At 40.1% G+C, this 24,432-nt stretch overlaps 1 protein-coding gene across 4 annotated transcripts in view; it reads left to right on the forward strand.

Annotated features, from left to right (window-relative positions):
- Positions 1-317: 317 nt before the first annotated feature.
- LOC106086991 (uncharacterized) overlaps positions 318-24,432 on the forward strand; it is a 176,036-nt gene continuing 151,921 nt past the window's right edge. For all 4 annotated transcript variants that reach the window (XM_059370560.1, XM_059370562.1, XM_059370561.1 and 1 more), the window contains exon 1: positions 318-492. In XM_059370560.1, the coding sequence (XP_059226543.1) occupies positions 422-492 (71 nt within the window). In that variant the 5' untranslated portion in view covers positions 318-421. The remainder of the gene's footprint in view (positions 493-24,432) is intronic.

Below are 24,432 nucleotides of genomic sequence, written 5' to 3' on the forward strand. Positions count from 1 at the left end.
GAACCTAATACACCCCTGCACTCATTACTCAACGATTGTGCATAACTTCAGTTACTCCCTCTACTTTTGTTACTTTCTTAATATCAAGTGGATCGTGGACTCTTCCAAATCATCAGCAACACTAACACTAATACTCTTTAGTCTTCTAAACTCTTACCTCTGAACTCTACTCTCTCTCCCCCCTCTCTCTCTCTCTGTCTCTCTCACCAACTACATACACCATCGTTTAACCATTAAACAGAGAGTCCAATAGACAATTGTCTCGCATCATTCTCTCCTGGGGAGATATAAACCAAGCAAACAAATTCTTCTTCTTCTTCTTCGGTGTCGAGCTCCAGAACTCATAACGGCTATAGCATGCATGCACATCGCCAGCAGCAGCGAGGAGCGTACATTTTTCATCTAGAAGAGATTTTGTAAAATGCACGTTAAACCTACCACCCAACGAAGAGTAAGTGGACCCGGAGCATTTGGAACATTCACCGACCAATGGTATGTTGATTCATTACTATGTTCAATTTTTGCAATATCTATCTATTCGTCTATCTCTTTCGCTCGCTATTCTTCACACAAACATTCATCCACATACACATAAACATCCAACATGCATACACATACGTACACCTTAAGTGAACACATCTATACATCTGTGTTTGTGTCTTAACTCCCAACAAGAGAAAACCGAAAATCATTAGAAATCCATACATGTGTCTTAGAAGAGAACAAAAAGAAAAAAAAAAACAAAACAAAGAGAGAAACACAAAACGATAAACAAAATGCCAAGCCTTACACAGAGTATTTAAGAATAGCTCAGGTAAGGCTTTTAGCTACACCATGTTTAAAGCAAAAATTTTATCGTGAGGCCTTTTTTCAAAATACTTAAACTTGTTAGAGACATTGGCATTTGATTTAACTACGTAAGACTAACACACACCCTACACTTGTCACATGTGAGTGAGACAAACGCTGACGTAAACGGATGGTTGAACGCGTTGCACAGGATGTGATCTTTTGACACCTACCTAAGGGGTAGGTGGTAGATGTAGCCATCTACCTAGATGTCTAGGTAGATGGCTACGTCATTTATGGAGTCGTGACTTGTGATCATAGAACAAATGCAGACAGACAAATAAAACGAGGCCGACCGTGGCTCCTGCGTCTATGAATCACCTGTCAGTAAGTATGCTACTAAAACTATGAAACTATGAGCTTTGAACTTAAACCGATCTTGGACCGATGCAGGCATCTAAGCAGAGAGGGAGACTACTCACAAATTCCAATAAATTTTCTTAAGCAATGAAAATTTCTCTAGGGTAAGGTTGAAAAGAGGGTGCAGATATTAATACGCCCCATGGCACTATACCCATACACCTGTCTGGCATCGTGCCCTTAGTGGGGACACAATGCCAGACATTAACCTATTTAGGTAAGTGGTATGGTAAACAATTAAGGATTTTTGTCAGTAGCACGGAATTCCTGACTTAAAATTTTCTATATCGAGGTTACTTAGTTAGTTTTTAGAGCGAACAACAAGCCGATTACTGGCTTAGGTGTATGTCTATAGTGACATGGGGCGGATTAATATCTGCACCTTCTTTTCAATCTTACCTAACCTAACCCTAGGGTATCTGTTAGACGCGAAAGCTGGGCAATGACATAGGAAATGTTGCAACGTTTCATCATCTTCCCCTCATGCCCTTTACAGTTAAAAGCTAATCTGACCTTCTTCTTACTTCCTTTCAGTTATAGCTTTGTCTTCTTCCGATTTGGATCCCCCATAGGATTTTCGCCGTCCTACCGACCCTTTAGCTGGTCAACAGGATTGCATGCGCAATCATCGCCCACGTCCTTAACTCGGACTGCGTCGATCCGAATGGCTTCGTGTTAACCAGGTTTATTGATGGCAGTATTCTGGCCTTTAGCGCCAAATCGTCTGTACTTTCATTCCCCCTTACTCCGTTATGGTCCGGCACCCAAACGGTGCGGATTTTGCCATCCTCAGAGAAGGCGTTAATCTGCAAGACTGTTCGTGACCTTACCGTTCTTGTTGTTTTTGCTTTTATTGGCAATTTTACTGACCGTAAAGATGTTCATACTCGACGTCCACACGTTAGTACCACACCACCGCACGCATTCCGTGATCCCCCGAATTTCCGCCTGTAAGATGGTATTATAATCAGGTAGTCTAAAACAGATCTCAGTCCCTGGGTTCTGGGTTCTCAATGTCTCAATGACGCCTAGGTTCACTCTGTCCTCTAGCTTTGATCCATTCGTGTAACCCAATCTTCCCGATGGCAATACATTCCAAGAGTGTGCCGCTGACAGCAGTGCCTCGCACTCGACCTTAAGGTTCATCTCAGGCATTGGATCGGAAACCTTTTCCCTTCCTTCCAGGTTTCCTATTGTCGCCTCGATTATACCGAGATGGTATGAGCTGCTCTCATCCTCAATCCATTCTCCCATCGCCTTAAGTCTCATAGCCGCAGTGGCTGCCTCACACCTAATCTGTATGTCAATGTATGGTCAGATATCTAGAATAGTCTACAGTGCACTAGTGGGCGTGGTCCTTATCGCTTCGCCTATGCCAAGACAACATATTCTGTGAATCTGTTGTATGGCCCTTATTTTCTCTTAATAGCAGTTTACCAAACTACAGAGAAGTAAGTATTGGCCTAATCCCGCTCCTGTAGAGCCAATGGACTATCCTCGGATTCAGGTCCCATTTCGAGCCTACGGTCCGTCGACATAGTGCCCAACATCTGTGAGCCTACTCACTATTCAGATTCCTGTCCAAGATCACACCTAAGTATTTGACCTTGTCAGATATCAAAATCGTTTCGTTGGGGAAACGTGGTCCATTAAATTGGCCCACCTTCGTCTTCCTCGTGAACACGCATATTTCAGTCTTCTCTAGGTCTAGCCCAGTCACATGCCGTATGCAAGACCCTTTCGGCCCTTCTGTATAGCTTACCCCTTAAAGTATCATAACATCGTCTTCATAGCAGACGGGTTCAAATCCCTCCTCAGTCAGCATCATTTTTGGTGGTCACCCTTAGGAGTAGCTATAAAATGCCACCTGCGGCGTGCTTTGTGCCACTTTTTTTCCTTATATTTATGTCATGGGACACACAATTGTCCACCTGTTCCTTAGGATGGGGTTTATGCAGTCTCTGTGGACCTGGTCCACCCGGTATTGGTATTGGCAGTCTTCACCGACCTTCCCTTGACATAGGCATGCTGTTTGTATTTGAGCAGTTCGCTGGATGTCATACTCTTCATCATGGTGTCCACAGTACGTTCCATGGTTTTAAGTAGAAACGACGTAAGGCTTATAGGTCTGTAGGCCTTTGGTGTCGCATAGCTTGCCTTGCCGGGATTGGGTATAAACACCACCCTTGCCTCCTGCCAGGATTTCGCAGTATATGCAAGTCCCAGACATGCTGTGAAAATTTTACCCAGGTGGGGCGCCAGATAGTCTGCCGGTTAACGGTTCAAGCATCGGGTTCCTATTCGGTAGGCTGTATTGAGTCTACAGTCCCTGATGTTCCAATATTAGGATCTTTGCCTATATTAGTCTTCCAAATCTTGATTGAATGGGCTTCTTGGGAGTAGGTTGTGGTCTCATCGTTGGCTTCCCGTGCGTTAGGCGGCATTGAGTTCTCTGCCACTGCACTCCCTGATTTTTCAGCATTAGTATCTCTATCCATCCTAGTCTTTCTAACTTCGTGAAAGTCGTTGATGGTTCCGTCTCTAAAACTTTAACGAAATTTTTCTAAAGACAATGTAAGGTGAGTTTAGGTAAGAGTGCCGGTCCTTTACAGACTCACTTAGACAATACAAAGATCATTGTCATGACCTCAGCACTGGTAATTCGAGCAAAATATTAAAATCAAAATTTCAAACAAAGATGTTTTGAAGGTGGAATTTTGCCTAAACAAAATTTCAGTACAGTTTTCTTGAGAGAAAAAAATTCAGCAAAATTTTCTCAAGGATGAGATATCACTAAATTGCACTGCGAATTCTTCTACGACTGCCCAATATGTAGGGTTATTCATTCATTCATTTCAAATTTCCCCAAATTTTAATATCGACGACTTAAACAGCATGGCCAATGTGTTGGAGGCTATCAAAAAGTCGGATTTATTCGGCTTTTTATAACACGTTCAACATAAATTAATATTAGTAACCAGTGGAGCGTATGAGCAATGACTTAAAACTGCCATAACACGCATACGCACTATAGTACAGCGAAGAAATTCTTTCGTAGCCAAACTAGCCATTTCTATATGTTCTTCTGTCCATTTGTCAAGTATTTACCAGTTCTATGTTGGATGACATAAACTCAGCCCCTTATGCAACCTGTAAGGGCCATATCATTGCCATCAATAATGAATGAAGTGAATACGAAGCCTTTCGGAGCGACGCAGTCCGAAATAAAGACTTTGGCGCCGAAGGCACATGTGGCATTGTGGAACACTGAAACGGTCGATAGGCTGACGAAAGTCCTATGGGGAGATTCGGATCGTGAGAAGGCAAGGCCATTATTCAAAGGAAGTCGCAAGATGTCCAATATGGCTTTCGATAACATTGCGGGCGCACATATCTAGAATTGATGCGGCAAGTGACATCAGGCGTAGGACATGTGGGGAAGAGCATGAGGCGTTGGAACATTCCTATGTCAACGCCCGGCATTAGCAACTAACAGACCCAGGCAGCCAAGTGGGAATGCGGTACCACACTTGAACTAACATGGGGCCATATAAAGTACAACAATTAAGGATTTTGAGAGAAGCATGACATTTCTGAAAAAAATATCCGCAAGGTTACTTTTCGGATTTAGAGCATATAACAAGCCGATAACTGGTTTAGGTTCATGTTCATGATGGTATGGGGGAGGATTAAAATTAACACCCTCTTTTCATCCTTTCCCATGTAAGCTTCAAACCACAAAAAAAAAAAAAATTCAATGGGATCCGTTTCTATGAATTTAGCTCCGTTAAACTGCTGCCCAAGATGGGCAGTAGCAAAGAATATGTTGCAGCCTTTTAGGCTACAGCAAGAAGCTACTTCAGCCTTAAAAGGCTGTATTGTATGAAAGATATATGGGAGCAAGGTAGGTAGGTAAAGTTGAAGTGCACTCGATTAGCAACCTCAGTTACTAGCCGCTTCACAGGAAGGGCTTAGGTCCATTGTGTGCGCTCCAGAAGAAAGAAGAAGAGAAAAACATGGGGAAAAAATACATAAGGATACACCACAAGAAGGAAAAAAGGAGAGAAAAACTAAATAGCGTGTTGCATTTTTTTTTTGGATTATACTCACTGTTGACATTATGATCCAGTCAGCCAATTCAGACCTCTACAAGGAATAACCAGAGGGCTCAGAGCTTGTAGGGAATCCAGACTGGGAAAGAGGTGTTCATCCATTATCCTGTGTCTCTCCTTGCAATTGCTGGACAGTGATACAACAGGTGCTCGACCGTCTCCAACTCCTCCTCGTCATTGCATATATCGCTGCAGCCAGAGTGACGTCACACACATACACATTGCAATGACCAGTCAGGACTATTATTACCAGTACCTAGGCATGCTTTCTCAGCTCCAGGATAAGCTACGACCTGTTTCCCTATATAATCAGCCACAGGACCTTTGACACTCCACAACCTACAGCACCAACCCACGCCTTATTCGCGCAGTCATTGTAGAATGCGTCCACCTACAAGCAACCAAGATCTGCTACAATCAGCCATCCATTCCTGGCCAGCTCGTCTGCCGCTTTGTTCCCCACCACATATTGTTGGCCTGAAACCCAGCAAAGCCTTATAGCCATTCCCATGGTACGTAGACTCTATTTGCATCTTCTAACCAGTTTCGAGCTCACGTGACCCGAAGCCAGAGCCTTCACCGCTTCCTGATTGTCCACGTACATCCTATCGGTCTGATCGGGACGCCGCTACCACATCAGGATCGCGAAGACTTCTGTCTAATAGACGCTGCACCCATTCGCAGTCTATAAGACTCCTTGATTCCAAGCAATTCACTTAAGACTCCTGCTCCAATGCCCCCATTCAATTTAGATCCATCAGTGTATGCAGAGGGGGGATCTTAGACGCATATTTCGAGGTGTTACAAACAGAATGACGAAATTATTAGTATACCCTTATCTTATGGTGGAGGGTATAATAGAACATTTTGCACAATTTTTTTTTTCAGTACTCATAGAATTTTTTACTATTCTAACGATGTCAATCTTTTCACAAATAGTCTCACAATCTCAGAAATACCGCCGATAACTTGACAAAAATTTTCGAAAAAAAATTGTTGTAAGTCTAATAACCCATAAACCGTTACAGATATACTGGATATTTCTCTGCGAGCTCTATCATATATCTAAAAAAAAGAATTAAGCCAATCGGTCCATAAATGACTGTTTGGCAAGCAATTCAAAATTTGACGCATACTCGAAGTGACCAACTTTGAAGCCCCATGGATCAACCTCTAAACCTACTTAGGCCTCCAAATTTTGCATACCTATTAGAAAACACCTCTACATTGACTATGTTAGGTTTCGTGTACATGTCACAATCTTTTCTTAAGCTCCAGAATTATTTTCAAGAATTTTCGATTTGGCAACACTGTGCGCAGTAAGTGTTCAGTGCATCGTCACCGGCCTAAGGCCCTAACTCCTTACTATCGAGTTGCAACAGGAGAAGAGTGCGTTCATTAGTAAAGATCGATTCAAAATTCTGGCAACTACAGCCTAGAGATGGGTTTCTACCGGTTTAATACCCAACGCTTGGGTATTTATTGGATAAATACCCAATAAATACTCATCCGATTGGAATAAAATTTGAATCATCCGATTAGAATGAAATTTGAATCAGTGCGTTTTGATAATCCTCTACATCTGTTTGTCGAATATCGTCCAGATCCGAACATATTTGGATGTAGCTGCTATATAGACCGATCTCCCGATACAGAGTATAGAGCTCATAAAAGGAGAATTTTTCATTATGGGCTCAGTATCGGGAGAACAGCTATATCCAAATATGGACCGATCTGGAAGATGTTCGACACAAAGGTGTTGAGGCCTATCAAAAAGCACTGTTTCACATTTCATCCAAATTGGATGAAAAATTCGCCTTTTATGGGCTTAATACTCTATATCGGGAGATCGGTCTATATGGCATATATATCCAAATGTGGTCCGATCTGGACGATGCTCCACACGAAGGTGTTGAGGTCTATCAAAAAGCACTGTTTCATATTTGATCCAAATCGGATGAAAAATGCTCCTTTTATGGGTTTAATACTCTATATCGCGAGATCGGTCTATATGGCATATATATCCAAATATAGTCCAATCTAGACGATATTCTATGAAAGGGTTTAGAGGGGTACCAGAACTCGCTGTGCCATATTTCATGAAAATATAATGAAAAATGCTCCTTTTATTGGTTCATAACACTATATCGGGTGATCGGTGTATATGCCAGCTATATCCAATATGGTCCGATCTGGACCACATTTAGCAGGAATGGTTAGGGATCTACCCGAACATACTGTGCCAAATATCGTGGAATTCGGGTAATAAATGGAAATCTTTTGGCCTCAAACCTTATATCAGGAGATCGGGCGCTCGGGCTATTGGGACCGAACTGTATCCAATATAGTCCGATCTGAACCACACTTCACAGAAATGGGTAGGGGTCTACCAGAACTCACTATGCTAAATTCCATCGAAATCGGATGAAAAGGGACCATTTTAATGCCTCAAGATTTTTATGTGGAGATCGATTTATATATCGGCTATATATAACTAAAAACCGATTTTATGAGATCAAAAGTTCGGGTTTATATACAAAGAATACGAAATCATCAAAAATTTTTTGCAAAATGTTTTTATACCCAAGATATCTGCAAAATTACAAATATCCAGCTTTTGGGTATAAATGGGTAAATACCCGGGTATTTACCCAATTACCCGGGTAAATACCTTTTGGGTATTTACCCATCGCCAATCTCTACACATGACTGATATATGCAAACATATGGGAGTTATATCTCAAATTTAACCGATTTTGAAGACAATGTGTACACATGTTGGCATAATTTTGTAGGAATTGGACTAAAACTGTGGCTACTACAGCCTGAAAAGTTCATATCGGATGAAAGATATTTACATGAGCCATATCTTAAAATATAAATAAAAACAAGTAAAAACGTGCCAAGTTCGGCCGGGCCGAATCTTATATACCCTCCACCATGGATCGCATTTGTCGAGTTCTTTTCCCGGCAAAAGAGGATATAAGAAAAGATTTGCTCTGCTATTAGAGCGATATCAAGATATGGTCCGGTTTGGACCACAATTAAATAATATTTCGGAGACCTGTGTAAAATGTTAGACAATTCGAATAAGAATTGCGCCCTTTGGGGACTCAAGAAGTAAAATAGAAAGATCGATTTATATGGGAGCTGTATCGGGCTATAGACCGATTCAGACCATAATAAACACGTATATTGACGGTCATGAAAGAAACCGTCGTACAAAATTTCAGGCAAATCGGATAATAATTGCGACCTCTAGAGGCTCAAGAAGTTAAAAACCCAGATCGGTTTATATGGCAGCTATATCAGGTTATGAACCGATTATAACCTTTTTTTGACACAGTTGTTGAAAGTAAGAATGAAATACGTCATGCAAAATTTCAGCCAAATCGGATAGGAAATGCGCCCTCTAGAGGCTCAAGAAGTCAAGACCAAAGATCGGTTTATATGACAGCTATATCAGGTTATGGACCGATTGGAACCATACTTGGCACAGTTGTTAGATATCACAACAAAACATGTCGTGCAAAATTTCATTCCAATCGGATAAGAATTGCGCACTCTAGAGGCTCAAGAAGTCAGGACCCAAGATCGGTTTATATGGGAGCTATATCAGGCTATGGACAGATTTGAACCATACTTGGCACAGTTGTTGGATATCATAACAAAACATGTCGTGCAGAATTTCAGCCAAATCGGATAGGAAATACGCCATCTAGAGGCTGAAGAAGTCAAGACCCAAGATCGGTTTATATGGCAGCTATATCAAAACATGGACCGATATGGCCCATTTACAATACCAACCGACCTACACTAATAAGAAGTATTTGTGCAAAATTTCAAGCGGCTAGCTTTACTCCTTCGGAAGTTAGCGTGCTTTCGACAGACAGACGGACGGACGGATGGACGGACAGACGGATGGACATGGCTAGATCGACATAAAATGTCACGACGATCTAGAATATATATACTTTATGGGGTCTCAGACGAATATATCGAGTAGTTACAAACAGAAAGACGAAATTAGTATACCCCCATCCTATGGTGGAGGATATAATGACGTATAAGTGTTATTTTTTATATAGGTCAATAGGGGCGTATGATTGTTATCTTGGATTTGCCATTTTTGGGGAAATACCATATATTATACGCCCTAAAGTTCACATTGAAATCGAAAATATTTTTATTTTCGATTTCAATTCAATTTCGATTTCACATTGAAATCGAAAATAAAAATATTTTCGATTTCAATGTGAACTTTAGGGCGTATAATATATGGCATTTGCACAAAAATGGCAAATCCAAGATAACAATCATACGCCCCCATTGACATATAAATAATAAAACTTATACGTCATGAAACAAACACCACATGCGTAAGCCTTGCAAATAGTCAAAGCCTAACATTTTAAACGGCCATTTATATAAAGTCATGTCATCGCCAAGCTTCTAGAGCCTCGCTGACTCCTTTATTACCTGCTAAACCACAATGAAAAAGGCAAGGCAATAAAATAAATATCGCATTGACAACAACCCTCCAACATATTAACCACACAGGCAAGAATAGTTTTTGTCATGAGACAAGACAGCAACAAAAACAACATCAAGTTTAGCAATTGGCAACAAAACTTAACCTGCGTTTATCAATGCCACAATGACAATATTACGCAGTGTGTGTGTGGTTGCGTATGTGTGTGGTTTGAAGAGTTTTGTTTATCGTCCTGTGTAATCTCTCAATAAAACATCTATCATTATGTTGTCTCTCTTTTTTGTGTTTGTAACCTTCTTATTATTTGTACATTTCGACATTTTTGTTGCAAAATCGAAAAGAGTCCTTAAAGAACCCCCAAATAAAAAGCCCAACTCCCTCTCCCTGTTACATTCCCCCTTGGTCCTGCTTTTGTTGAAGTTAAAACGCTTTTTCTGTTGCTGCCATGTTACTACTACCACTACTACCTACCTACAGCTACTCAAGTCAAGAATTTATGATTTTTGTTTGTGTTCTGGACGTTTTTGGTTGCGTTTTTGTTGTTGTTATGATGAAATAAGTTTTTGATGGTATTACGTGGTCTTAATTGTTTCCAAATGTTATAAAACCTTAACAAGAAAAACCAAAAAACAAAAACAAAAAAAAAAATAGATATAACCAAAATATGTGTTGTTGTTGTTCAATATTCGTTCGTTTATGGTTTCTCGCAAAAAATGAAAAAAAAAACCAAAAAAGGAGAAACCGAATTAATGCCCTTAGCTATAAAAATTTATTTAAGTTGTCTTATTTTTATTTCGTTCTCGTTTTTTGTTACCGTTTTTTGGTTTGGTTTGGTTTGCTGCTCTTTGTTGCTTATTTTCAATTTGGCAGCCTTTGGTCTATGTCTTTTAGGTTGTACCACAAAACAACAAAACCAAAAAAAAGAACCAACTCAGCCTGTCAAAAACAAACAACTCAAACTGATGAGTAGACAAAAAAAAAAACTAAAAAAATGAGCAAAATATACCGAAAAGCTATCAAAAAAAGTAGAGAAGCATTTTTGTGTGTTAACGTCCCGTTTTTTAAAAAGCCTTACTGGTACTTAGATGTTGCTGACTCCCTCCCACACTTTAACTACATGGGCTTGGGAGGCAGTTAACATTGAGTTGATTTAGCCAATTTTACTAAATGACACCTAGAAATGAAAACGTACCTACACTTATAGACAAACCAGGACACGCATATGGGACATACGCATTTTTTTTTTTAATTTTGTTATCATCTTTATTTTCTTTATTTTTTAGAAAAGCTTTTAAAAGTATTTCGTGACATTTGAAGTTAATGAGAATGTTTGGAAAAACGTTAAAAAAATTAAATTGGAAAAGAGGAGAAGTGGTCACAACTGCCTAAAAGGTTTTTACTTGGCAGCCAAATTAACTATTGTCAAAGGCAAGTGAGATTGAAAAAACAAATAAAGGGTGATTTTTACTGATCTATAGCAAAGTGTCCCAAATTTCGGTGAAATCGGATTATAAAAGCGCCTTTTATGGGCCCAAGACCTTAAATCGTGAGGTCGGTCTATATGGCAGTTATATCCAAATCTAGACCGATTTGGGCCATTTTGCAGAAAGATATGGTGGGGCCTAACTTAAATCACTGTCCCAAATTTCAGCGAAATCGGACAATAAATGCGCCTTTTATGGGCTCACGACTTTAAATCGAGAGATCGGTCTATATGACAGCTATATCCAAATCTGAACCGATCATGGTCAAATTAAAGAGGGATATCGAAGAGCCTAACACAACTTACTGTTCCGAATTTCGACGAAATCGGACAATAAATGCGCCTTTTATGGGCCAAAGTCGTTAAATCAAGAGATCGGTCTATATGGCAGCTATATCCAAATCTGAACCGATCTGAGCCAAATTGGTAAAGGATATCGAAAGACATAACACAATTCACTGTCCTAAATTTCGGCGACATCTGACAACAAATGCGCCTCGTATGGGCCCAAGACCTTAAATCGAGAGATCGGTCTATATGGCAGCTATATCCAAAACCGGGCCGATCTAAGCCAAATTGAAGAAGGATGTCGAGGGGCCTTACACAACTCACTGTCCCAAATTTCAGCAAAATCGGATAATAAATGTGGCTTTTATGGGCCTAAAACCCCAAATCAGCGGATCGGTCTATATGGGGGCTATATCAAGATATAGTCCGGTATAGCCCATTTTCGAACTTAAGCTGCTTAGTGACAAAATAAGAATTTATGCAAAGTTTCAGCTCAATATATCTATTTTTAAAGACTGCAGCGTGATTTCAATAGATAGATGGACAGACGGACGGACAGACGGACGGACAGACGGACGGACAGACGGACGGACAGACGGACGGACAAACGGACGGACGGACGGACAGACGGACGAACAGACGGACGAACAGACGGACGGACAGTCGGACGGACATGGCTAGGTCGTCTTAGATTTTTACGACGATCAAGAATATAAATACTTTATAGGGGCGGAAATGGATTTTAAAATGTGTTGCAAACGGAATGACAAAATGAATATACCCCCAGCCATGTAAAAACTTCTCCCCAAAGAGGTGCTGCGCGCCGTTCACACTCGGCTATAAAAAGGAGGTCCCTTATCATTGAGCTTAAACTTGAATCGCACAGGACTCATTGATATATGAGAAGATTGTCCCTGTTCCTTAACGGAATGTTCATGGGCATATTGGCATTTGCAGCAAGAAGAGGAAGTAAAGGAGAAAAAATGACATGGTGAAAAATTATTTATTTTTTATTTTTATTTTATTTATTTATTTATTTATTTATTTAATTACGGAAACCTAGCACAACAAGATATGAAATCTTATAAGTTACAGTACTAGGTAGCTTCAGGAGATAATACAGTACAGAGGTTTGAGAGAAGATTATTAAAAAATTTTATATGCTACAATATGACAATATAACAATATAAATTAAAATATTTTTACATTGAGATAAATTACTTATTTAAAATCAGTTGTTTTTAAATATATGATCATTTAAAAAATAACATCAGCTCCTTTTTGAACAGAAATGCGTTGCTTATTAGCTGTATGCTGGTAGGTATATTGTTCCAAAGACGGATGGAGTATATAAAAAATTGTTGTTCTGATCTAGAATATTTATGGCGTATCGGAATAATATTTTTTCGCCGGGTTGATCTCGCAAATTGAAGAATTTCAAATAGATAGTTGGGTTCCCTTGTATATATGATTTTATGAAGAAAAAGTAGACATTTAAATTTAAGGAGGTTGTCAAAGCTCATGTTGAATATTTGATATGAGTAGGATGATATTCTTTCGTGGCGTCTCTTTTTAAATACATATCTTGCAATACTGTTATACGCTATATGTAGCCTTTGTTTGTCGTTGTAATTGCAGTTTGCAAATATTTCAACTCCGTAAAGTAGTACTGGAACCAAGTACGATTTCGCTAATGTCATTCGAATATGTAGCGGAGTTGTGCTTTGAACTGCCCATAAGTTGCGAAGCATCCCATATGTCTTGACGATATTACTTTGAATGTGGTTTGTCCACGTTAGCCTTTCGTTGAAAGTTACACCAAGGTTAGAAGATGTTGAAACAATTCTTATTGGAGTATAATTAATTGTTAATGGGTATTGTGCAAGCAAATCCGATCCATTTTTCGAGATTACCACACACTTTGACTTTGCTGGATTAATTTTTAACTCATTTTTAGTAGCCCAGTCGTTTACACGTTCTAAGTCCTGGTTTAGTCTGTCGACGCATTCAGTTAATTTTGTTAGATGTGTACTTGTATAAAGTTGAACATCATCTGCATAAAGATGAATATTAGTGTTTCGCAAAACACTAGGCAAATCATTTACATATATGCAAAATAACAAGGGACCAAGTATAGAGCCTTGTGGGACACCACTTTTTGTATTAAGGATATTTGATACCATTCTGTTATGACAGACAGATTGCGATCTGTTGTTTAGATATGATGAAATAAGCCGGCATGCTGGTTTAGAAAAGTAAAACAGTTTCTCTAGTTTCCAAATAAGGATTGAGTGGTTGACTGTATCAAAAGCTTTGCTGTGGTCAAGCAGTACCAGAATTGATAACATGTTGTTGTCCATATTCAATCTCAGATTCTCAATAACATCGGTAAGTGCAGTTATGCAACTCCTTTGGGATCTAAAACCAGACTGTCGCTCCGTTAGTAATTTATTTGTGCATATGTAATTATTAATCTGCTTATGCATTACGCGTTCCAAAACTTTAGATAAATACGGTAAAATTGCAATTGGTCGAAAGTCATTGTTGGACTTTGGAACAGGAATAATTTTCGTGTATTTCCATGAATTAGGAAAGACAGACTTAGTTAGGATTGTATTGAATAAATATGTGAAATAAGGGAGACATTTAGGAAGCAAAATTTTCAAAAATTTAGGAGATAGCTCGTCCATTCCTTCAGCGTTGGAACTTATTGAGAGAAAACATTCCAAGACTTCACTTTGATTAACACATTGAAAGCAGAAGGTAGAGTCTGAAAGGTTATTGACCGAAGATGGTGATATATTTACGAAATTATTGATTGAAGAGTTTGGTGTCAGATTTTGGTGGTTAGCAAACATTTGATTTAAATCCTCAACATTCATGTCCGGAGTGGAAATATTTTTCTTTCCGATGCCAATACTACGAATAACCTTCCATTTTGATCCACTATCTACTGCCGTGGTAAATTTCTGACGATAGTATTCCGTTTTCAATACTTTGATTTTCTCATTGACCTGGCGTCTTGCTTCTATGAAATTGTTATATAGAATTGTGTTTTTATAATATTTCCAACGTTTATATAGGGTATCTCTTCTTTGAATCAAATTTTTGACTTCGGGGGTACACCAAGGCTGTTGTTTATGTATACCTTTTATTATTCGCAGGGGTACACAATAGTCATATAGCAAAGAAATGTGATGTTGCATAAAACTAATTATGATGATGAGATACACTGCCATCCATGGCTCAAAGCCACTGTGGCTGCCTCATATTTAATATGAATGTCAATGGGTCGGATATCTAGAACAGTCTCCAGTGCCCTAGTGGGCGTGGTCCTCATCCCTCCGCCTATGCCAAGACAACATGTTCTCTGAACCTTTTGTATGGTCCTTTTTATTTTTCTCCATAGCAGTACACCAAACTACTGAGGCGTAAATAAGTGTTGGTCTAATCACGCTCCTGTAGAGCCAGTGGACCATCTTCGGATTCAGGCCCCATTTCGAGCCTACGGCCCATCTACATAGTGCCCAACATCTGTGTGCCTACTCAGTATGCTCCTGAATGTGACACTTCCAAATCAGTTTCCTGTCCAAGATCACACCTAAGTATTTGACCTTGTCAGATATCGAAAACGTCTTATTGTGGAAACGTGGTGCGTTAAATTGGCCCACCTTCGTCTTCCTGGTGAACAGGCATATTTCAGTCTTCTCTGGGTTAACATTGAGACCTATGGGTCTAGCCCAATCATATGCCATATGCAAGACCCTTTCGGCGCTTCTGCATAGCTGGTTCGAATCCTTACCCCTTAGAAGTATCATAACATCGTCTGCGTAGCAGACGGGTTCAAATCCCTCCTCATTCAGCATCCATAATAGGTCATTTATGGTGGTCACCCATAGGAGTGGCAGACGGGTTTAAATCCCTCCTCAGTCAGCATCCATAATAGGTCATTTATGGTGGTCACCCATAGGAGTGGCGATAAAATGCACCCCTGTGACGTGCCCTGTGCAACTTTCTCCCTTGTATTTATGCCATAGGACACACAATTTATCCACCTTTTCCTTGAAATATGGTTTATCCAGTCTCTAAAAAGCTGGTCCAGCCGATTCTGGCCTCAGAATTGGATTAGTGTGTCGGTCCGCACATTGTATGGTCCTAACGTTGCATTTTTCCTCCATAGCAGTCCACCAAGCTACTGAGGCGTAAGTCAGTATTGGTCTTATCACGCTTCTGTAGAGCCAGTGGACTCTCCTTTGATTCGGGCCCCATTTCGAGCTTATGGTCCATCTACATAGTACCCAAAATCTGTGGGCCTTCTTTGTTCGCTCCCGAACTTGACACTTCCAATTCAGTTTCCTATCCAAGATCACTCCTAAGTACTTGACGTTGTCAGAAACATAGCCCGGTCCACCTGGTGCTGGTCTCAGGATTGGATCAGTGTTCGTTCCGCACATTGTTAAAAGCCCCCTAGATGTCACTGCATACCGCCAGGGTGTACGTTTCGACATCGACGGATTCTTCTATTTTATGCACAACCTCGTGCAGGGCGGTCTCCATCCATGCTGTTTGTATTTGAGCATTTCGCTGGATGTCCTACTATTTATCATGGTGTCCACAGTACGTTCCATGGTTTTGAGTAGAAATGACGCAGGGCTTATGGGTCTGTAGGCTTTTGGTGTCGCATAACTAGCCTTGCCGGGCTTGGGTATGCTGTGCATGCTGTTTGTATTTGAGCAGTTCGCTTGATGTCCTACTCTTTGTCATGGTGTCCACAATACGTTTCATGGTTTTGAGTAGAAATGGCGCAAGGCCTTTCGAGTCGCATAGCTTGCCTTGCCGGGCTAGATATAAATACCTCCCTTGCCTTCTGCCAGGCTTTCGGAGTATATGCAAGTCCTAGGCACGCTGTGAAAATATTGGCCAGATGAGGCGCCAGATTGTCTGCCTCTTTCTGTAGTAATTTCCTCACCATAAATTCCATAATTGTAAATTCTCGATCAACGTCATAATTCCATGATTTCGATCATTATTCCAAGATTCCGGTGTCTGCGTGAGTCCCGTCGTATCCTGTGGAAAAGCCTCAACAGGCGGACATTTTTACCTCTGCACAACGGTAGCCTCCATGCTACCATTGTCATTTTAACGATTTACGATGCGATACATAAACATTTTGAGCTGTTAAAGTTCGCCAACAATAGCCGGTTGTGTTGTTTTGATTTTCAGGCAAGCAAATTCCTTTGAATAGCCGAGTACGAATTGTGGAGAAGTTGAGGCACCCCCCTCTCTGTGCCTATCAAAGAGGTTTGAGCATATCGTTGTTGTTGTAGCAGTGTGTTCTACACTGAGTCGGGAGCCCTTGCCTATGAAAGGTTTCATCGGGTCAATACGGTACGTGCAGCCGGCTGCCATGGGATTGTTGAGCAAGTGGAGCTCCAAAGCTGCTCACTCTCTATCAAGTTGTTATCGTCCCCAAAACAGTATCGATCGCTCAATCTTCTCTGTTAGTATAAGATGGACAAAATGACAATTGTCCCCAAAATTAAGAGGTCCCTGTTTCGGTTGTGACATGGTATTTGGAATCTTTTCCCCACCATATGCTCTGTCCATATATATTGGGTTGCCCAAAAAGTAATTGCGGATTTTTCATATAGTCGGCGTTGACAAATTTTTTCACAGCTTATGACTCTGTAATTGCATTCTTTCTTCTGTCAGTTATCAGCTGGTACTTTTAGCTTGCTTTAGAAAAAAAGTGTAAAAAAGTATATTTGATTAAAGTTCATTCTAAGTTCTATTAAAAATGCATTTACTTTCTTTTAAAAAATCCGCAATTACTTTTTGGGCAACCCAATACATATATCCTAGCTACACATAGTATGTATGTGTGTGTAACTCTTATTTCCCACAAACAAAATGTACGCCTTATTAATACTCTCTTTGTTAACATTTGTGTCCAATTGTTCTTTAGGGATTTGCCCTTTTTTCTATTTCTGTGTTATTTATGTTTTTCTTCATTTTTTTATGATTTTATTATTTTGCAGAAAAAATTATTTTTAGACAAATTTTGTTGTTTGGCTGCGTACGGATGTGTGTGTGTGTGTGAGTGTGAGTCTAAGTCATTTGCAGTTATGGCTATGGCTATGGTTGTTGTTGTTGATTGCTGCTGCTGCTGCTGCTGTTCTTGCCACTGTCATCGTTATTCTTTTCAGTGTGCAATTTTAGAGCCATGTGTTCATAAAATGTTTATATAATATGCCTCAATTTATTGGTGCCACAGACGGACGGACACCATACACTATACCAAAAATCGACCCAATATTCATACACATGCTAACACACAGGCACACACACACACACACACATGCAAACAATTACCTTTGGCTCTGCATATCCGTTTTTGAGTGGCTTTTGTTTTGAATGCCCACATGGCCAAGAGTGGGACAACATTTGAAGGGTTATGACCCTTTTCAACATTGGTAATCATGGTTAGATTATATGAAATATGGGTCATTTGGCCAACAATGGAAACAGCCCCCAAGGCTTAGTGACAAGTGGCAAGGGAGAGGGGTAAAAAAGTGGTAAATATTTTAATTTTCTCCATTTTGTCTAAAAAACAAACAAAATGTTACAAATTGCCTTTTTGTGTTTTTCATAATACACACACACACACACATGCTAAATGGAGAAGGGGAGGCAATCCTTTTTGCCTAATAAAGTAAACAATTCATCACATACACACACACACACACCCCTTCATTGAGGAATAATAAGTCATTGGTGTAAAGACTTTGGTATATATTTGGACTGGTCAAATGTAAAATTGGACAGGCGACATATGGGAGAAAATCCTTGGGTTTTTTTTCTACATGGGAAATATGCCAAAATCATGTTTTATGTTACTTAAACTATTTTCTATGATTTTATAGTCAAGGGGATTAAGCGCAGAAACGGAATGTTAGAACACATTTTGAATGATTATTTAATGACTGTCAAAGTTTGCCAAGAAATCAAGGGAAATCAAATTCAATGCATGGACTTTTATGGGCTTAAGACCCTAAATAGCCAGATATATGGAAGCCGTAACTAAATATGGGAGGCCACCGTAGTTCCTATCTGAACCATATTTGGTTCGGTTATCGATGGGTCAGATAAAACTCAGTATTCTGAATTTCAAAGAAATCGGGTAATAAATGCGTGTGTTATGGACTTTATCTCCTAAATAGGCAGATCGGTCTATATGGCAGCTTTATGTAAATATAGCCCGATATGGATCATATTCGGATCCGATGTCGATAGGCCTAATAAAGCTTACTGTTTCGAATTTCAACGAAATCGGGTGATAAATGCCCCTGTTATAGATCTAAGGCCCAAATTGGCAGCAATATCTGAATATAGTCCGATTTGGCCCATTCAAGAACTTAACCTGCGCATAGAAGAAATACGAGTCTGTGCAAAATTCACCTAGGTTAGATTAGGTTAAAAAGGTGGTGCAGATGCTGCCCCATGTCACTATAGACACACACCTAAACCAGTAATTGGCTTGTTGTGCACTCTAAACACTTAAAAGTAACCTCGAAAAACAGAATATTTTAAGTTAGGAATTCCGTACTACAAAATTCTTAACAGTTTTTCATGCCACTCCCTTAAGCTGGTTCATGTTTGGTATTGTGTCCCCACCTAAGTGTCGGTATCTGTTAGACGCGAAAGTCGGGCATTGACAAAGGAAATGCTCCAACGTCTCATCATTTTCCCCGCATGCCCTGCACATGCTTTACTCGCCGCACCGGTTTTACAAGCTATAAGCTCAATGATAAGGGACCCCAATTTTATAGCCGAGTCCGAAGGGCGTGCCGTAGAGCGACACCTCTTTGTGAAATTTTTTACAGAAAATTTTCATGATGGTCTAGCCAGGATTCGAACGCAGGCATTCAGCGTCATAGGCGGACATGCTAACCTCTGCGCTACGATTCCCCTTCTTACTTCCTTTCAGTAAAAGCCTCGTCTTCTCACGATCTGAATCCCCTCATAGGATTTTCGCCATACTATCGACTGTTTCGCTGTTCCACAGAGTTGCATACGCTCATTCATCGCTCACTCCCTTAACTCGGACTGCGCCGACCTAAAAGGTTTCGGGTTAACCAAGTTTATTGACGGCAGACCTCTGGCCTTCGTCGTCAAATCGTTTGCTCTTTAATTTCCCCTTACTTCGTTATGGCTCGGCATCCAAACGATGCGGATTTTGCCATCCTCAGATAAGGCGTTAATCTCCTTCTTACACTGCATGATTGTTCGTGACCTCACCGTCCTGGTTTTTATTGCCCTTATGTCCATTTGACTGTCCGTAAAGGTGTTCACACTCGACGTCCTCGCGTTAGAACCACACCACCTAACGCATTCCGTGATCGCCCGGATCTCCGCCTGTAGGATCGTTTTATGGTCAGGCAGTCTAAAACAGATTCAGTCCCTGGGTTCTCAATGTAGACCCCCCGGGCCCACTTTGATCCATTCGTGTAACATGATCTACCAGGGTTCTGTCCTAGGGTTCTGTCAATCTAAGAATGTGCTGCTATCAGCAGTGTCTCTCACTCGGCCTCAAGGTTCATCGCAGATATCCGATAAGAAACCTCTTCCATTCCTTCGAAGTTTTTTATCGTCGCCTCGATTTTACCGCGATGGTATGAGCTGCTCCCATCCTCAATCCATTATCCCATCGGCTTAGGTCTCATAGCCGCAGGTTCTGCCTCACACTTAATCTGTATGTCAATGGGTGCGATTCTAGAATAGTCTCCAGTGTCCTCCTGCCAGGCTTTCGGAGCATATCCAAGTCCTAGGCATGATGTTAAAATAGTGGCTTGCTTGGGCGTCAGATAGTCTGCCTCTTTCTGTAGTAAGCCAGAAATTTCCATCAGGTCCGTGTGACTTAAATGGTTTGAAGCTCCTCAGGGATTATTTCACCATAAATTTGGATGTCGAGAATCCTAACATAAGTCACTATGTCAAATTTTGGATTTTAAATGTGCCTTTTATGCGGCCAAGACTTTAATATCAGATATCAGTCTATATGGCAGCTATATCCAAATCTGCACCGATCTGAGCCAAATTGAAGAAGAATGTCGAAGGGCCGAACACAACTCACTGTTCACAATTTCGGCGACATCGGACAATAAATGCGAGTTTTATGACCCCAAAACCTTACATCGAGAGATCGGTCTATATGGCAGCTATATCCAAATCTGGACCGATGTGGGCCAAATTGAAGAACGATATCGAAGGGCCTATCCTAACTCCCTGCTCCAAATTTCGGCAACATCGGGCAATAAATTCGCCTTTTATAGGCGCAAGACCTTAAATCGAGATATCGGTCTATATGACAGCTATATTCAAATCTGAAGCGATCTGAGCCAAATTGAAGAGGGATATCGAAGGGCCTAACACAACTCACTCTGCCAAATTTCGGCGACATCGGACAATAAATTCGCCTTTTAGGGGCCCAAATCCTTAAATCGAGAGATCGGTCTATATGGCAGCTATATTCAAATCTGAAGCGATCTGTGTCATATTGCAGAAGTATATCGAAGGGCCTAGCACAACTCTCTGTCCCAAAGTGTGGTAAAATTAGATAATAAATGTTGCTTTTATGAGCCTAAGACACTAGGCTCATATGGCAGCTATATCCATATGGCAGCTATATCCAAATCTGGACCGATCTGGGCAGAATTGAACAAGAAAGTCGAAGGGCCTAACACAACTCACTGTCCCAATTTGGCAAAATCGGACAATAAATGTGCCTTTTATGGTCCCAAAACCTTAAATCGAAAGATCGGTCTATATGGCAGCTATATCCAAATCTAGACCGATCTGGACCAAATTCAAGAAGGATTCGAAGGGCCTAGAACAACTCTCTGTCCCAAATTTTGGCGAAATCGGATAATAAATCGATTTCAACAGATAGACGGACAGACGGATGGGCAGACGGACGGACAGACGGACGGACAGACGGACGGACAGACGGACAGACAGACGGACAGACAGACGGACAGATGGATGGGCAGACGGACGGACAGACAGACGGACAGACAGACGGACAGACGGACGGATAGACGGACGGACAGACGGACGGACAGACGGACGGACAGACGGACGGACAGACGGACGGACATACGGACGGACAGACAGACGGACGGACAGACGGACGGACGGACAGACGGACGGACAGACGGATGGACAGCCATGTCCGGACGGACAGACGGATGGACAGATCGTCTTAGATTTTTTCGCTGATCAAAAATATATAAAGGGTGATTTTTTTGAGGTTAGGATTTTCATGCATTAGTATTTGACAGATCACGTGGGATTTCAGACATGGTGTCAAAGAGAAAGATGCTCAGTATGCTTTGACATTTCATCATGAATAGACTTACTAACGAGCAACGCTTGAAAATCATTGAATTTTATTACCAAAATCAGTGTTCGGTTCGAAATGTGTTCATTCACCGTAACGTTGCGTCCAACAGCATCTTTGAAAAAATACGGTCCAATGATTCCACCAGCGTACAAACCACACCAAACAGTGCATTTTTCGGGATGCATGGGCAGTTCTTGAACGGCTTCTGGTTGCTCTTCACTCCAAATGCGGCAATTTTGCTTATTTACGTAGCCATTCAACCAGAAATGAGCCTCATCGCTGAACAAAATTTGTCAAAATTTGAACACATTTCGAACCGAACACTGATTTTGGTAATAAAATTCAATGATTTGCAAGCGTTGCTCGTTAGTAAGACTATTCATGATGAAATGTCAAAGCATACTGAGCATCTTTCTCTTTGACACCATGTCTGAAATCCCACGTGATCTGTCAAATACTAATGCATGAAAATCCCAACCTCAAAAAAATCACCCTTTATATACTTCATACGGTCGGAATAGATATTTCGATGTGTTGCAAACGGAATGACAAAATGAATAAACCCCCATCCTTCGGTGGTGGGTATAATAAGCTTCAGGATTTTTACGCCGTGGTCTGTTAAAAATTCAACATCTCAATTTTTAAAGTCTGCAGCGTGTATTCACGGCGGATACAGACCCACGGACATCGTTAAATTGTCTCAGAATTTTACGATGATCCGAAATATATATACATTGTAGGATCGAAAGTGGTTAATTCCATGTATTGCAAACGGAGTGACAAACTGTATGTAAACCCCCTTTCAATAAAGGCTTTGGCGTTTTCTTCAAAAAAAAAAACCTTTGTTTTTCTGTCACAAAACAAAAGCTTTTTATTTACATTTATGACTATTGACTATAACCTTGAACATACACTCTTATACTGAAATTTCGTAATATCCCCCCTACACACACACACACACACACACACTCGCAAACATGACTATTTTTTGCGATTAGCGTAATGGAACATTTCTTATTTACACAATTAAGATAATGCCCCTGTGATTAAAGCAATTCTCAAGACATTTCGACACACACACACTCACACAATGTTAGATAGGTTATTTGGCAAAGAAGTGAGGCTAGGCCATGTCATGCCTTTGGGGACGCACAATGCAACCACCCACTTACCCACATACACCCCTATGGTAAAGTGGCTAAATCAACTAAATCTCCTTGGCCTAATACCATTAGCAATTAGTTATGTTGGAAGTGTGCGGCGCGTACTTCTGGTTGTTTTTCGCTGGCTCACAACAAAATGTTCATGCTTCGCTAATAAAACGCCACAGGATAGTGCTTAACGTATTTTCGGCTTTAACTCCTATGGCAGTCGATTAGGCTTTCCGCCGGAACTTTGGAACAATTTTGGATAAATGTGCAAAAGGCAAGCGAATTGATTTTCTTTTATTTATTTTCTCAAGTTTGGTTATAGAGGCTGACAAAATCCTAAAGCTAAAGTTAAGGATGCTTTTGATTTCTTTCTTTGGTTTATTGGTTTTCAATTTTCTCTTTCCACTGATTCCACTTTCTAGACAAGTTCATTTTCCTTGGTTTTTCCATTTCGCTCTCAACCTCTCCATTTTGAATCACCTTCAAACAGCCACCGCCACCACCACCACCACCACTACTTTGCACCCACTTTAATTTTCCATAGAATTTTTAAGCCACTCAAAAGAAAACCAAAAAAAAAAAAACAAGAAAAAGAAAAATATTTTTTATATATATTTAATTTGTTTTACAGAATTTTATAAAAAAAAAAACAAAATAAAAACACACTTGAAACGAAAGTAACAAAAAGAAAAAACCCAAAGACAAAAAATAAGCCTCGATAAAATATTAACAAAAAATACTGAGACTTGACTTAAAAAAAAAATTACAAAAAATCAGTTTGAAAAAATAAAGAACAAGAACAAAAACGTCATCTATAAGAAGGCATGTTTTCACAATAAACGAATAACGATGGAACTGAAGTTATACACCTCATCACTGAAGGTATTAACCGCTTATTAAGAAAACAAACAAAAAAAAAATCTCTTTCCCCTACTTAAGCAACCCCCCTGAAATAGTTGTACGTACTATTACTTCTAACACAACCAAAGCTATAAACTACTTTTTTTCTTAAAAAAAAAAACAAAAATACTTAAAAGTGAATAGAGCAACTATAAATAATGCCCCTACATTCCCTTAATATTTTATAAAAAAAAAAACAATCAAGCGTTTCAATTCAATGCCTTAAAGTTTTTTTAAAAATCAACTTTCATTTTGTTTCAATTGTATTCTTAGCATTTAATGCAACCCCCCACACCCACACACGAAACAACACCTGTGTATGCTTCTTCTTACTCCCTAATTTCGAACAAATATTCTTATGTTTTTTTTTTTTCTCTTACTTTTAAATTATAATC

Source organism: Stomoxys calcitrans, chromosome 5 (assembly GCF_963082655.1).
Source record: "Stomoxys calcitrans chromosome 5, idStoCalc2.1, whole genome shotgun sequence".
NCBI classification, from domain to species: Eukaryota; Metazoa; Arthropoda; class Insecta; order Diptera; family Muscidae; genus Stomoxys; species Stomoxys calcitrans.